Source organism: Malania oleifera, chromosome 1, assembly GCF_029873635.1.
Source record: "Malania oleifera isolate guangnan ecotype guangnan chromosome 1, ASM2987363v1, whole genome shotgun sequence".
Lineage (NCBI taxonomy): Eukaryota > Viridiplantae > Streptophyta > Magnoliopsida > Santalales > Ximeniaceae > Malania > Malania oleifera.
The window spans coordinates 126,921,815-126,937,790 of record NC_080417.1 but is presented as its reverse complement, the minus strand read 5'-3'; the positions used below and the strand labels follow the sequence as shown (position 1 = coordinate 126,937,790).

Sequence of the window (15,976 nt, the reverse complement as noted above, 5' to 3'; positions counted from 1 at the left end):
CCTCTATCTACACCTCTCTCAATCATTCTGCTCAAACCATCCACCATGATAATGAAAAGAAAGGGAGAGAGGGGATCACCCTATCTTAGACCCCTAGACACATGAAACCAAGACTTAGCCCCGCCGTTAACTGAGACAGAAAAGGTGACTGAAATTAAACACCCTCTAATCCATTTCCTCCACCTCAAACCAAAACCTTTTCTAGTCATAACCTTATCTAAGAAACTCTAGATCACCCTATCATAAGATATTTCAAAGCCCAATTTCAACACAAGCCCCCTTTTATTTCTTCGAATAGCATCCTCAACCACCTCATTGGCTATCAAGGCAGCATCCAAGATTTGTCATTTACCTATAAAAGCACTCTTACTGATAGAGATAGTGTCCTTCAAAAGAGTAGCCAATCTTCTAGATAGCACCTTAGCCAAGATCTTATAAACACTAGTAGCCAAACTAATTGGTCTAAAGTCCTTGACCTTAACAACACCTTCTTTTTTGGGCACCAAGGTGATAAATCATAAAAGTAGAATTCATACTCCTTACAACACCATTATCAAAGAATTCAAGAAAAAAACGTTGAGAATGTCTCCCTTTAATAACTCCCAACTATCATGAATATAAGCCACTATAAAGCCATCTGGTCTAGGTGTCTTTTCTCTATCCATCGAAAAATTCGATCTTTTGATCTCCTCTTCCTCAAAAGGTGTCTCTAACCAAGCAACCTTGTCAATTGATATAGGACACCAACCCAAACCCTCAACCTTGATTTTTCCCTCATCCTCCTCATTAATAAGTTTCCTATTGAAATTTGTAATCAAACTCTTAATACAAGTATACAACTAGGATCCTTAATAATCTCTTTCCTATCATTCTCAAGTTCTTTAATCAAGTTCCTTCTTTTCCTACCAGTTGCTACCCTATGAAAAGTTTAAAATTACAATCCCCAAATTTGACCCAAGTCATTCTAAAGTTTTGTTTCCAACTCATCTATTCCCTGAAGACAACTTGTTCAAACTCATTGGAAAAATGGGCTTGTCTCCCAACAATGTCCTAAAAAAGAGGCCCCTCCTTAGCCAATCTATCAATCACAACCATTTTCTTAAGAATACCTTTTTTTTCTAGAATGAACATTACCAAAAGTCTCCAAACATTAACAAAAGTATCCAAATTCCAAATTTTTCTTTCAAACACCTCAATCTTTTCATAGAATAGAAGCCTTCCCAACCTTCTGTAGTGGATTATCCCACCAATTCCTAACTGGATTTTGAAAATTAGGTTGAGTCAAACATATATTTTCAAATATAAACAGAGAAAAACTTTTTGTAATAGGATTAGATTCTAGGGCTTTGTGCCATATTGCACTTGCTTGCAATATAGTGTCCAAAATAAAAATATCTCCTTACAGGTCAAAATATTGCGGAGAGAGCCAAAAATCTTACGACTGAAGCAATTTCTCAAGAAATTGGAAGCAGGAAAACGCTGGGAATTTTTCATTTGCAGGTCATTGGTGCATGCGCCCCTAGTGAGGGTCCTCCAGTGATGAAACTTGGGGCTAAAGGGGATTAAGGGATGGGATTCCATTGGTGTAGATGGTGTGATGAGAAAATAGCATGAACTTAGGGTTTTGAAAGGGCCATTGGCTGGGAGAGGTTTGGCTGGCATGTGGATTTTCACCGGTGTTCGGACAGCAACGAAAATTTTAGGCGAAGGGATCTTGGAGGGTTTTGATTATGTGGGTAGTGGTGTCGTCTCAAAAATAAGCCTGGAAAGAGCTGTTCAAAAGGCTGGGGACATGACTGGAATTTTAGAAAAGTTCAGAACTGCTCTTCCTTTTTATTTTTTTCTTAAATACTTAAATTAATAGAGAGAGATAGAGAGAGTTAAGAAAATGAAGAAGAGAAAAGAAGAAGATGATGGAAGATTGGAGGAATTGCTGGACAGAAACTGCATAGAGACAACAACAAAATTCAAAAATCAGAAAGAGAGTTGAGAGAGTTAAGAAGAAGAAGAAGAAGAAAAGGAGAAGAGAAACAGAGAAGAAGAAAGAGGGCAGAAGGCTGCTGGGAAGCAGGGGATTAGGGACAGAATGTAAGATTAGAATAGAGAAAGAATTGAAGAAGAAGAGAGGAGGAGGAGAGTGAGGGTAAAATGGTTGGATTGAAATAGAAGAATGGAGATCGAATTTGGGCTTTGATAGAAAATGATGCAGGGGCAGCATCAAGGATCTGCAGCCATGAGAGATAGGAGGGAGGAAAGGGGAAGAAGGATGAGGGAAGAGAGGAGAGAGAAGATACAAGGGGAAAATTCACATTCACTTCAATTCAAATTCAACAACTCCCTACAACATGACTTTCACACACTATTTATAAGAAATCCTCTTCACATTACACGTACCCCTTAAACAACATAAATTACACCCAAACCCCTACATTACACAAATATAAAAAATAACCCCCAAATACACATAATTTTATACTAATTCATACTAAACACATAATAAACTACTAACTAGACCCAACAATCCTCGATCCAATTCTTAAGAATTCTCATACAAGGATCTTCCCAAGGTCTTTCTTCTTGTCCTACATCATGTTGTAAGCCATATGAAGCTCGAAGGGATTATTTTCCTATTGAAAATTTGACCTGTGCATATCTTTTGTACTGATTTTCATTTTCTAACCCTCATGAGGCCTTGCACAAAGTGGATTGGTGTATCTGTAAAAGGTAGTGCTTACATTGTGATAATTAAAGGGAGATTTCCTACTAGATTTTTTTAAGGTCTCCTCTTGACCATATTTGCTGTAAGGAGTACAAAATTTGTGATAATTAGGCTTCTATTCTCAATTATATCCTTTTTTGAAAAATATTTTTTGGTTTTCTCTTCATTTTCCTCTTCAATTTGTACTTTTTTGTTATTTTGTCCTAGATTGGCATTCTTTCCATATAAATTGTGGTGGGAAGGAAGTGACTGATGAAGATGGCAGCACCACATATGAAGATGATACAGATGGAGCTGGACCTTCAAAGTTCATCAAAAGTAGAACTAACTGGGCACTTAGCAATACCGGTAACTTTGACATGCGCTCTTCAAATGGCTATGTTGCAACTAATGTATCGGGACTCTCAATGAAAAATTCCGACTTGTACATGACTGCACGAATTTCTCCCTTATCTCTGGCTTATTATGGTTTCTGTCTTCTAAATGGAAACTACACAGTTAGTCTATACTTTGCGGAGATAATGTTTATTGATAACAGAACATATTGCAGCTTAGGAAGGCGAATATTTGATGTTTACATTCAGGTAATTAATAGCACTTGAGCATCTATCTATGTAAGTCAATATTTTAAATTTTGCAAATATTTTGACCTTTCATAACGTTTTCTTTGAGTACTGGCCATATAATATCCAGATTATTATTTTTGAAAAAATCTACAAGAGTTGTGGTTTAGTTGGGGATGAGTCCAAAAACTTATTAGAGTAAAAAAAAAAAAAAAAGGAGGGTGGAAAAAGAATTAAAAATTTTGATTGCTTCCATCAATTATTTTTTGGGGGGGGGGGGGGGGGGAGGGAGAAGGGGGTTAAGTGATTAGATTATGAAGGTTATTAGTTGGAATGTTAGGGGTCTAGGGCATGTTAGGAAGAGAAGTCTTATTAGAGAGGTTTCAGGAATTCCCTTGATATTGTCTTAATCCAGGAGACTAATCTTGAGTTAGTAGATTGGGAGGGGGGGGGGGGGGGGGGAGTATTTGTAGGGATTTGGGAAAGGCGGTGTAAGGATTGGGTTTTTGTACCATCTCGGGGTTCAGAGGGCAGCATTTTAGTGCACTTGGTCTATTACCAAAGTGGACTGCTTAGTGGGTTTTTTCTCTCTTATCTTTCTTGTTTAATATTAAGGATACCTCTGTGTACCTTCTAGGCCTGCTATTAGGGGAAATTTTGAGGATGAGCTATATTTTGTTTCTGGTTTTTGCTTGCCTAGGTGGAGTGTGGGAGGTGATTTTAACACAATCAGGTTCCCTTAGGAAAAGAAGGGGGTTGGCAGGGTTACTACATCTATGCAGAAGTTTGATTTGGTTATTAAGGAGTGTGGGTTAAGGGATCTTCCCTTTGGCAATGCCAATTTTATGAGGTTAGTGGGTGGGGCTAGGGAAGTGGCTAGTAGAATTGATAGATTCTTGTTTTCTAATGGCTAGGAGGAGGAGTTTCCTAATCTTTATCATGTAGTAATACTTAGACCCACTTTTGATCATTTTCCTATGTTGTTGGAATCTAGGAAAGTGCCTTAGGGCCTCACCCTGTTTAGGTTTGAGAATATGTGGTTAGAGCATGGATCCTTCCAGACCTTGGTTAGGGTTTTTTAGAGTGAGGATGTGGAAAGGGGTTGGAAGGGGTTTAGATTTATCAAGAAGTTGAAGAGGTTGAAAGAAAATCTAAAACTGTGGAATAAGGAGGTGTTTGGAGATACCAAGGTTAAAAAGTCTATTATTCTAGGAAATTTGGAAAAGTTTGAAAGAAAGGACTGATCCTTTCAAGGGAGGAAGAGGCCAAGAAGGTTTTTTGGAAAAACAAATTGGAAGAGCTGATCTTTAAGGAAATGAGAAGTTGGAGGCAAAAGACAAAGTTTAAATGGGTTAGAGATGACAACTATGGTTCTAAATTTTTTCATAGGATAGCCAATGGAAAAATGAGGAAGAATTTGATTAGGAATATGGAGGAGGATAAGGGGTTATTATCTAGGATTCTAGTATAGTTGCCTCTGAGACCATTGATTTTTTATTATAATTTGTATACTAAGAAGGATGAGAGTAGAGCGATGGTGGAAGGATTAGAGTGGGATCCTTTTCCTATTGATAGGATAGCGTGGTTAGAGTGACCTTTTGAGGAAGAGGAAGTTAGGGCTACAATTTTTGGAATGGAGAGGGATAAAGCCCCTGGGGCGGATGATTCTAATTTAGCTTTTTATCAAGATTGTTGGGCAATGGCGAAGAGTAACCTGATGAAGGTTCTCAATAAATTCTATTGGAATGGGGCTTTAAGTAAGAGTATTAATTTTACTTTTATCACTTTAGTGCCTAAGAAAGTAGGTCTATCAAGATTTTTGATTATAGACCAATTAGTCTAGTTTCGAGTGTTTATAAAATAATTACCATAGTGCTAGCTAATAGTTTAAGTGTGGTGCTTGATAAGACCATTTCTAAGGCCCAGAGTGCAATTGTGGTTGGAAGATAGATTGTGGATGCAATCTTTATTGCGAATGAAACCATTTAGGATATTAGGAGGAAGAAGAACGAGCTTGTTTTTAAGTTGGATTTTGAAAAGCTTACAAATAGAGTGAGCTGGAACTTTATGGATAAGATTTTTGTGAGGAAGGGGTTTGGAGAGAGATGGCGTAGATGGATGAAAGGTTGTATGTCTAATGTGAGTTATGTGGTGATAGTGAATGGTGAGCCTAAATCTTGGTTTAAGGCCACGAGGGGGATTAGAGGTTTTTGTTCATGTTAGTGGCTGATGTTTTAAGTAGAATGGTTGATTGGGCGGTGGTTAGAGGTTTAGTGAAAGGCCTAAAAGTGGGTAAGGAGGAGATCATGGTGTCGCACATTCGATTTGCGGATGATACTTTCTTTTTTCTAGAGGATCATAAGCTTTCTTTCATAAATATTTTGTGGCTTCTTCAAATTTTTGAAAGGGACTTAGGCTTAAGATTAATATGGGAAAGAGTGGTAGTGTAGCTATTAATGTGCCTACAGAGTGTGTTATGGAATTAGCCTAGGAAGTTGGGTGTGCTGAGTTGGGTTGGTTGTTGTCCTATCTAGGGGTTCCTTTGGGGGCTAATCCTAGATCACTTAGTTTTTGGGGTCTAGTGGTGGAGAGTGTCCAAACGTTTAGATGGGTGGAAGGGAGCCCTTTTTTCTTTGAGAGGGAGGATTACTCTAATTCAAGCCTATCTTTCTAGTATTCTATTGTGTTTCTTTCTATCTTTAAAATTCCAATAGGAGTCGCTAGTAAGATGGAGAGAATTATGAGAGATTTTCATTGGTTAGTGGTAGCGGGTTCTAGGGATCATTTGGTGAGTTGGTAGATGGTTTGTAGGACTAAGAGGGAGGGTGGTTTGGCTCTCGGAAATTTGGTGTCTTTGACTCTTTTGGCTAAATGGCTTTCGCGGTTCTTGCTAAAGGTTTCTTCATTGTGGCGTAAGGTTATCAAAAGTAAATTTGGACTATGGGATGCTAATTTAGGTTCTAGATATTCTTCGGAAAGTCCGTGGAAAGCTATCTTTTAGATTTACCCTCTCTTTTTTCCCCATACAAAATTTGTTTTGGGTTAGGGCTGTAATATTCGTTTTTGGAAGATCTATGGATGGGGAATCTATCTTATTCTTTTAGTGTAGACTTAGGCGTTACTTTACCTTCTTGGTATTTTCAATTCAAGAGACCTGGAATGATAGGGAAACTATGAGTTATCTTCTTTGTTGCTTATGTTGAATAATTGAAGGGCATCTTCCGAAAATGATAATCGATCTTGGTTGTTGGATTCGGGATTCTATTCTTGTAAACATTTGTATGAATTCTTGGTTGGTACGAATTTCTCCTTTCCACTCTACAAGGTTATCTGGAAGGTCAAAATTCCCCCTAAAATCAAAGCATTTCTTTGGTTGGTTGTGCTTCATAGGATAAATACTAACGACTTGTTGCAGATGAGGAGACCTTTAAAGGCTCTCCTTCCTGATATATGTATGCCTTGCTTTGATTGTTTTAATCTTTTTCACATCTTTTCTTGCACTGCTTTTTGCATGGAAGGTTTGGAACAAGTTATTCATTTACTTTGAAGAAAGTTGGGTTTGTTCTAGAACAGTGGAGGAGTTCTTGGCAATATCTTTTGTGAGGTTTGGGAGGAAGAAGGAAGGAATTGCATTATGGAGTGCTTTATTTGCAGTGTTTTGGGGCTTGTGGAAGGAATGTAACTTGCATATATTTTCAGGGAAGAAGTTACCATATAGTTGGTGTGGGAAGAGTTTCTTTTTATGGCTTCTTTATGGTGTGTGGGCAATGGAAATTTCAAGGGGATGTGTATTTCAGATGTTCAGCGCAGTTGGCAGCCTTTTTTTTGGGCGAGTTGATTTTCTTTTGCTGTCTTTTACTTTTTATGTTTTTTCCTGTTTTGGTTCTCTTCGGGATTCCCAGATTTTGTTAAGGAGATGTCTTCTCTCCTGATTGTACATTCTTTATTTTTCTAATGAATTCTTTTTTCTATAAAAAAAAATGATCATTTTGTTTTAATTTCGTTTATAGTTTAATTAATTATTGCAGGGAAAGCTTGTGCTGAAGGATTTCAATATTGAGGATGAAGCAGGTGGCCTACGCAAGGAAATCATAAAAAACTTTACTGCAGTTGTGACTAATAATAATTTGGAGATTCGTTTCTATTGGCCTGGGAAAGGGACAACTTCTATCCCTATCAGAGGAGTCTATGGTCCTCTCATTTCTGCTATTTCTGTGAAGTCTGGTGAGTTGAATTAGTGGTTTGGAAAATTGGCCTGCCCTTTAACTTCCATTGCATTGTGCATTTGTTGAAGAAACTAGCAACAAATTCATCTAAAATAGTTTGTCATTGAAATAATATCGAACCATTATCCAAGCTACCACTCCTTGGGCCCGCATTAGTGGAACTAGCACTAGATAATGCCCTCTTCACTTTGTAAAATGCCTGGCATGAAGTTTCTTACGGCGTCTATATTGACTATATAGGTCTATTTCTTCTTGTTAGAAGAGAATATGTTATTTTATTAATTAGGTTGTTTTAATAGGGTATTTTTGTCCTTAAGACTTCATTATTAATAATAATATATAAGAGGACAGACCTTGAGCTGTATATAGACTCAAGATCTTAAGTTTTGATTTCAATTAATATTTTGAGCCTTCAAAAAGACGGAAAATTTCATGGAAAATAGTAATAGATCTCGAAATTATTTTATGAAACTTTAAAAATGGTTAATAGACATAATAAAGCAAGTTTTAGATCTAATATATATTAAATAAATAAATGATAGTTATGTTGTGTATAAGGTGCGTAATATCAATATATGATGTTCATATTAAACACATTCAGTTATGTTGAAGGGTTTGGTGAATTTAAAGACCTAATCGCAATGATATAAGCCCAGTACATACAAATGACCATAATACCCTTGCTAACTCACACTTACTAACAAAACATTAATACACTAATATTGCAAAATGACCAAAATAACAATTAACACTTTCCCTCTAGCTTGGGCATCAATGTCATATGCACCTAGCTTGTTACAAATTAATTTGACTCGAGCATTCCCAAAGCTTTAGCAAACAAGTAAGCAAACTACACATTGAACATTATAATGAGCTTCTATACACGTTTCTCCAGAACAAAGTAACAATCAACTTCAATGTGTTTTGTCCGCTTGTGGAAGACCGAGTTGGAGGCAATATGAAGGAATAGTAGCTTGATTATCATGCTTCAACTCCATATACCAAGAATGCAGAAAACTCAGTTCTTCCAACATGTTTTCAACTGAACAAGTCCACATGTAGTGTGAGGCATGACCCTATACTCTTAACTCAGCACCTAATTTGGCCCCTATAGTTTGTTTCTTACTCTTTCAAGAAACCAAATTATCACTAACACCGACTGTGGATATTCCATCTAAAGGTGACCTAGCTCAATCTGCATCTGTATATCTTTGAATATAAGTGTAACCCTGATCTTGATATAAGGGACTTCACCCATGTGCTCCTTTAAGATATCCTAGGATGCAAATTACTATATCACCCATGTGCTCCTTCGAGATATCTTAGGATGCAAATTTCCGCATCCCAATGATTGGTCCTCATATAAGCCAGAAATTGATTCACAACACTTGTTGCGAAATACGATCATTAGACGAGGAAACCAAAGGCATAGCAATAGAATTTGGAGGGGACTTTCTTCCCCAGACCCATTGTCATGAAAAACACTTGAAAATAGAACTACAAAGATGATGATAAAGACTCAAACTACATGGGGAACAGGTGGATGATAGGGTAAAGACAAAAATTTAGAATCTGGAAAATTAGGAAGAGGAAGAAACTCACTATGGTCATAAGCACTCAAGGAATGAGAATAGTTTGGTGTAGACTCAAAGAAGGTAACATTGACAAAGACAAAAAATTGATGCAGAGTAGAACTATAATAAAGTTATCCCTTTTGAGTACACAAATAGCCTATAAAGACTCATTTCAACAGCACGAGGATCCTACTTATATACCACTAGGGTTAGCTAATGAACAAAGGATACACCCCCAAATATTCAAGGAGGTAAAGAGAACAAAATGGCAAAGAGACCGTAATAGGGAATTTCAGCATCAAAGATAGAGGACAACATCCTGTTGGTAAGAGTATGCAGTGAGTACTGTTGGGGTTATCCCACATCAGTTGTGGAAGGGGCTGGTGGTCAGTTATTAAGTGTGAGGGAATGCCTCACCCCATGAGCTAACTTTTGGGGTTAAGAAGGCCCTAGACCACCCAACATTGGTATCAGAGCCTCGGTTGATACTATATACGGATAATAATACCATGTTCTTCGAAAATCGAACCAATGCATCCTTAGGGTAGAACGTGTGCATGCACTAACCTCTATTTTGCAGCGTTCTGTTTGGCAATTGTGGTCACACGAATGTATGTTTTGTGATTGCGATTGTTTATTACAAGATTCATAGCATGTGAACTCCGGTTATGGAGGCATAGGATTTTGTAATATGCTGCAGTTTCATCCGAGAAGGAGGCATAGTTGCGGCGTGTGAATAGTGGTTGAAAACTGGGTGAAACCCTAGTTACGGAATGATGATCAGATGGTCCGTAGCGGCGCATAATAGTGGCGAAAAATAGGAAAAGCCCTAGAACAGTGATGCGGTTTTTTGTCTAGGCGCTAGGTGGCGCTGCCCCTTGGACCCCTGCGACCTAACCGGGTAAGTTGAACACCACTGGTGGCGCTGCCCTCTGTCTTGTGGTGGCAGCGCCCTCGGCGGGGTCGTAGGGGTCCAAGGGGCAGCGTCCCCGGTACCTAGATGAAAAATCACATCATTGTTTTAGGGTTTTTCCTATTTTTCGTCACTGCAATGCACCGCTATGGACCATCTGATCATCATTCCCTAACTAGGGTTTCATCCAGTTTTCAATTGTGGGAAATCTGTGTATAATTAGTTTGCTATTTTATGATATTCACTTAATAACAGATTGTATCCTTAGAATTAGGCGTATACAACTAAGTTTCCTATTTTGTTAGGGTGTCCCATAAATCATGGGATTTCCAATTCTATTAGGGTGTCCCATAGTTCATGGGATTTTATTTATTAATTTACTTTTTAGGAATGCTAGGATTGTTGTATATATTCACATGTAATGTTTAGATCAATACATAACTCTTTTAATTCAACATGGTATCAGAGTCAAATTAGGCTCCTTAGGGTTTCAATTTTTTTTTAGCCTTCATCGCTAATATTTCCAACCTTCATTGCTGGTTTCTGCTCTTCTTTGTAGATCTCTGTTCTACTCTATTTTTTGAGCTCGCGCACCTCTGTTTTTGCCAAACAGGCCTTGTTTCGTCAAAGCCCTAAAAACTTTTGTTTGCCTTCATTGCCAATTTTTCTCTTTTGTGGGTTTCACTTTTGCTCAGTTGTCATCATCATATCTGCTTCTGGCTGACATCGTCATTGATTAGTTGATTGTTCAAGCTTTCAAGATGTCAAAAATCATGGAGACTACTACTACAGCCCAATCAGAAGAGGTAATCCTACCCCAACAAGCAGGAGAATTGCAGAATATTCATGCCTCCTACAGGTTAGATGGAAAGAACTACCTTAAGTGGTCTCAACTCATTCGCACGGTGTTGAAAGGCAAGGGAAAGATTAGCCATCTCAAGGGTACAGGTCCTAAACCAGGGGATCCTAAGTTTGAAGCATGGGATGAAGAAGACTCTTTGATCATGGCGTGGTTGTGGAATTCCATGATTCTAGAAATAAGTGACACATGCATGTTTTTGGCTACTGCAAAGGACATCTAGGATGCGATTCAACAAACCTATTCCAAAGCTAATGATGCGGCACAAGTGTATGAGGTCAAGGTAAAAACTATGGCTGCAAAACAAGGGAATAAACAGTCATTGAATATGCAAATCAACTGAAATCCTTGTGGCAGGAATTGGATCACTACCAGGCGATAAAAACAAAATGCTCCGATAATGCAGCGGTTCTAAAGGCCTTTATTGAACAAGATAGGGTGTATGATTTTCTGGTTGGACTTAATCCATAATTTGATCAAGTGAGGATATAGATTCTTGGGAAGTCAGAGGTTCCAAGATTTAACGAAGTAGTGGCTATAATCCGAAGTGAAGAAAGTAGAAGAGGGTTGATGCTTGAACCACAAATCATTGATAGTTCGGCTATGGTGGCTAGTGGTAACAATGAATCAGCCACAAGCATGGAGAGAGGAGCAACACTTGAAGGAGAAAAAGGTGGCCAGCCGAAGACCCAAAATCGTGACGGATTATGGTGCACTTACTACAAGAAGTCTTGTCACACCCGTGAAAAATGCTGGAAACTTCATTGAAAGCCTCCAAGCCGAGAATGGGGCCAAAAAGGAGGACAACCACGGAACAATGGACAAGTCCGCATTGCTGCAGGACCCCAAGGTGAATTGACATCGCAGGAGCTGAGTAGTTTCAACCAAGAAGAGATTGAGAGGCTTAGATCACTTATCAACAGTCTTGGAAAACTTGAAGGATCTCTAGGTACTTGTTCTTTGGCATATTCAGGTGAGCTTCCATGTTCTATTGGATTAAATGTCTCAGATAAAACCTTTACCAACTCCTGGGTCATGGACTCAGAAGCAATCAATCATATGACCCATTTATCCAATATTTTTTCAACCTATATCCATGCCCAAGCAGTAGGAAAATAGCCACAGCAAATGGATCCTTGACCACTGTAGCTGGTTTTGGGGATGTGAAAATAAGACCATCAGTAACTTCGAAAAATGTCCTTCATGTTCCTAAATTGTCCACAAATCTGGTCTCTATACATAAACTCACTCAAGATTTATGTTGTAATGTGATTTTTGACAATAGTAATTGTATATTTCAAGACAAGGATTCAGGGAAGATGATTGGACGTGCTAGGGAAAGGAATAGCCTCTACTATCTTGAAACACCAAGTTAGTTGCACATGACCAAGGACAGATTATCTTCTTCCTTTATGTCAGATTTTGTCTTATCCAATAAAGAAAAAATTTTACTTCATCATTGCCAACTTGGACATCCATCGTTTAGGGTTATTAAAGTTATGTTTCCTTCCTTGTTTAAGGATTTAGATGTTGAAAACTTTCAGTGTGAGGTATGTGAACTTGCTAAACACAAGCGTGTACCTTTTCCAATTAGTTACAAAAGAAGCTCAATTCCTTTCTATCTTATTCACAGTGATATTTGGGGTCCATCTACTGTTTCTAATGTTTCTGGGGAAAGATGGTTTGTTTCTTTCATTGATGATTGCACTCGTGTTACCTAGATTTTCCTGCTTAAACATAAGTCCGATGTTAGTATTGTGTTCCCAAATTTCTATTCCATGATCAAAAACCAATTTGGGGTCAATATCAAAATGTTTAGGTCAGATAATGTCAGGGACTATTTCAATCAAATTCTTACCCCATATTTTCAGACAGAAGGAATAGTACATGAGTCATCTTGTGTCAATACCCCACAACAAAACATGGTAGTAGAGAGGAAAAATGGCCATCTCCTTGAAAAACTAGAGCTTTGTTGTTTCAAAAAAATGTGTTTAAGGTTTTTTGGGGGGAAGCAATTCTGATAGCCACTCATATGATAAATCGTTTGCCTTCAAGAGTCTTGGGTTTCAAGAGTCCTATGGACATACTTTTCACATTCTACCCAAACCTAACCACTACAAACAACCTTATTCCTAGGATTTTTGGGTGTGTCATTTGTCCATGTTCATAGTCACAACAGGAAGAAATTAGATCTGAGGGCTCTAAAATGTGTCTTTGTGGGCTATTCTTCGACTAAAAAAGGATATAAGTGTTACCACCCTCCGTTAAAGAAATTCTATGTCTCGGTGGATGTTATGTTCAATGAACAAGAGTCTTATTTCACTAATCCTTATCTTCAGGGGGAGAATTCAACTAGGGAAGATAAGGAAGATTTTTTGCTTGATTTGCCATCAATTCCTATGTCTAAAACCTCGAACCCTATATCTGTACCTCCTTGTTTATCTTGTTCCAACCATGTACCTGAGAGTTCTTCTGAACCTATGCCTGAAACACCAAATGAACCCAAAGAAAAGAATGATTCTACTCCTAGAAATGCCATATTTGGCAAGGTGTTCACAAGAAGGAAGATGGCCGTTCCTGAACCAATGCAGGTCCAAGAGTCCAACTCAGATCGTTTGAATGAGGTAACAATTGTTAACCATCCATTGCAAGATGAAACTGAATCTTATGTTGATAATGATGACCAGGACCTTCCAATTGCCATTAGGAAAGGAACTCGAAAATGCACAAAGCAACCATTGTACCCTCTTGCACATTTTTTGTCGTTTAAGAATTTTTCACCATCCCATAGAACCTTTCTTGTAAGCCTAAATACCATCACCATTCGTACCACATTATCTGAGGCTTTGTCCAATGGAAAATGGAGACAAGCTATGAATGTGGAGATGGAGGCGTTGGAAAAGAACAATACTTGGGAGTTGGTAAAGTTACTGACAGGAGAGAAACCAGTGGGCTGTAAGTGGGTATATATGGTGAAGTATAGGGCAGATGGGTCGATTAAGAGATACAAGGTGCGTTGGTAGCCAAGGGGTATACTTAAACCTATGAGATTGATTATTTAGAGACCTTTGCTCCTGTTGCAAAGATGAACACGGTTAGAGTATTATTATCACTAGCAGCTAATTATGGTTGGGAGTTGCAACAATTTGATGTCAAGAATGCTTTCTTACATGGGGAACTAGTGGAAGAGATTTATATGCAGGTTCCACCGGGATATAGGAAGAATTTGGCTGTTCACACTATGTGTAAATTGAAAAAGGCACTGTATGGCCTTAAGCAATCATCACGAGCATGGTTTGGGAGATTTGCAAGAGTTATGTTGGCTATGGGATACAAACAGAGTCAAGGGCATCACACATTGTTCATTAAACACTCTCCTTTAGGGGGAGTTACAGTCCTTCTAATGTATGTTGATGACATAATAGTAACAGGAGATGATGCTAAGGAGAAACAGGTCTTGAGTCAATATTTGGCTAAAGAGTTTGAGATTAAAGCGTTAGGGAGACTGAAGTATTTTCTCGGGATTGAGGTTGCTCACTCTAGGCAGGGAATTTTTATCTCTCAACAGAAGTATGTCATAGATCTTCTCAAGGAAACTGGCAAGACAGCATGCAAACCAGCAAGTACTCCCATGGATTCTAATCTTAAACTTGGAAAAGCTTAGGAGGATGTCACAGTAGATAGAGAAATGTATCAACGTCTAGTAGGAAGACTCATTTATTTGTCTCACACACGACTAGATATAGCATATGCAGTGAGTGTGATTGTCAGTTTATGCATAGCCTGAAGGAAATTCATTTACAAGCAGCCCATAGAGTACTACAGTATCTCAAGGGAACACCAGGGAAAGGTATCATGTTTAGAAGAAATGGAGGATTGGTACTTGAGGCATACACTGATGCTGATTATGTTGGATCAATTGTTGATAGAAAATCAACCTCAGGATATTGCACCTTTCTCGGTGGGAATCTTGTGACATGGAGAAGTAAAAAACAAAGTGTGGTAGCTCGGTCGAGTGCAGAGGCTGAATTTGGGGCAATGGCTCAAGGTGCGTGTGAACTACTTTGGTCGAAGATCATCCTTGAAGATTTGAAAATTAAGTGGGATGGCCCTATGAGACTTTATTGTGACAACAAATCTGCAATCAGCATAGCTCATAACCCAGTACAACATGACCGAATGAAGCACATTGAAGTTGACAGACACTTTATCAAAGAAAAGTTGGAGAGTGGATTGATTTGTACACCTTACGTGTCTACACATGGTAAACTTGCTGATGTCCTTACCAAAGGGTTGAGTAGCTCTGTTTTCCAAACTATTGTTTCCAAGCTAGGAAAGGAGAATACCTATTCACCAATTTGAGGGGGAGTGTGGGAAAACCGTGTATAATTAGTTAGCTATTTTAGGATATTCTTTTAATAACATATTGTATCCTTAGAATTAGGCCTATACAACTAAGTTTCCTATTCTGTTAGGGTGTCCCATAAATCATGGGATTTGATTTATTAATTTACTTTTTAGGAATTCTAGGATTGTTGTATGTATTCACATGTAATGTTCAGATCAATACATAACTCTTTTCAATTTTCGACATCAACCACTATTCACACGCCGCAACTGTGCCTCCCTCTCGGATGAAGCTGCATCAGATTACAAAATCCTATGCCTCCATAACTGGAGTTCACATGCTACAAATCTTGTAATAAACAATCGCAATCACAAAACATACATTCGTGTGACCATAATTGCCGGACAGAACGCTACAAAACAGAGGTTAGTGCATACACACATTCTACCCTTAGCATGCATTGGTTCGATTTTCAAAGAACATGGTATTATTATTCGTATACAGTATCAACTGAGGCTTTGATGCCAATTGAAGAGACTTGCATAATAGCCCTAAGATCCGGCTGTAGTGCATACGGATAACAAAAAAAAATTAATCTGATCATGCAAGCCCTAGTTACGTGACTAGGATTATATCTGCGAGATCTGTTTGGTTTGATCTCGAATTTGCAAGTACGAAAACGAGCTCTTGAAGACGACTAGGAATCTTCTACTGTATTCTTTGAACACGCCTTGCTCCTGAGAGAGTGGGCTTATAGGTGGCTGCTAGAGTTTT

At 38.3% G+C, this 15,976-nt stretch overlaps 1 protein-coding gene across 6 annotated transcripts in view; it reads left to right on the top strand.

Moving 5' to 3' along the window:
- Nucleotides 1–15,976, top strand: part of LOC131150949 (probable leucine-rich repeat receptor-like serine/threonine-protein kinase At3g14840) — a 110,171-nt gene that overhangs the window by 40,182 nt on the left and 54,013 nt on the right. For 5 of the 6 annotated variants that reach the window (XM_058102051.1, XM_058102067.1, XM_058102040.1 and 2 more), the window contains exons 17-18: nt 2,927–3,303; nt 7,311–7,506. In XM_058102051.1, coding sequence (XP_057958034.1) covers nt 2,927–3,303; nt 7,311–7,506 — 573 coding nt within the window. The remainder of the gene's footprint in view (nt 1–2,926; nt 3,304–7,310; nt 7,507–15,976) is intronic. The other variant, XM_058102059.1, reaches the window with a different exon arrangement.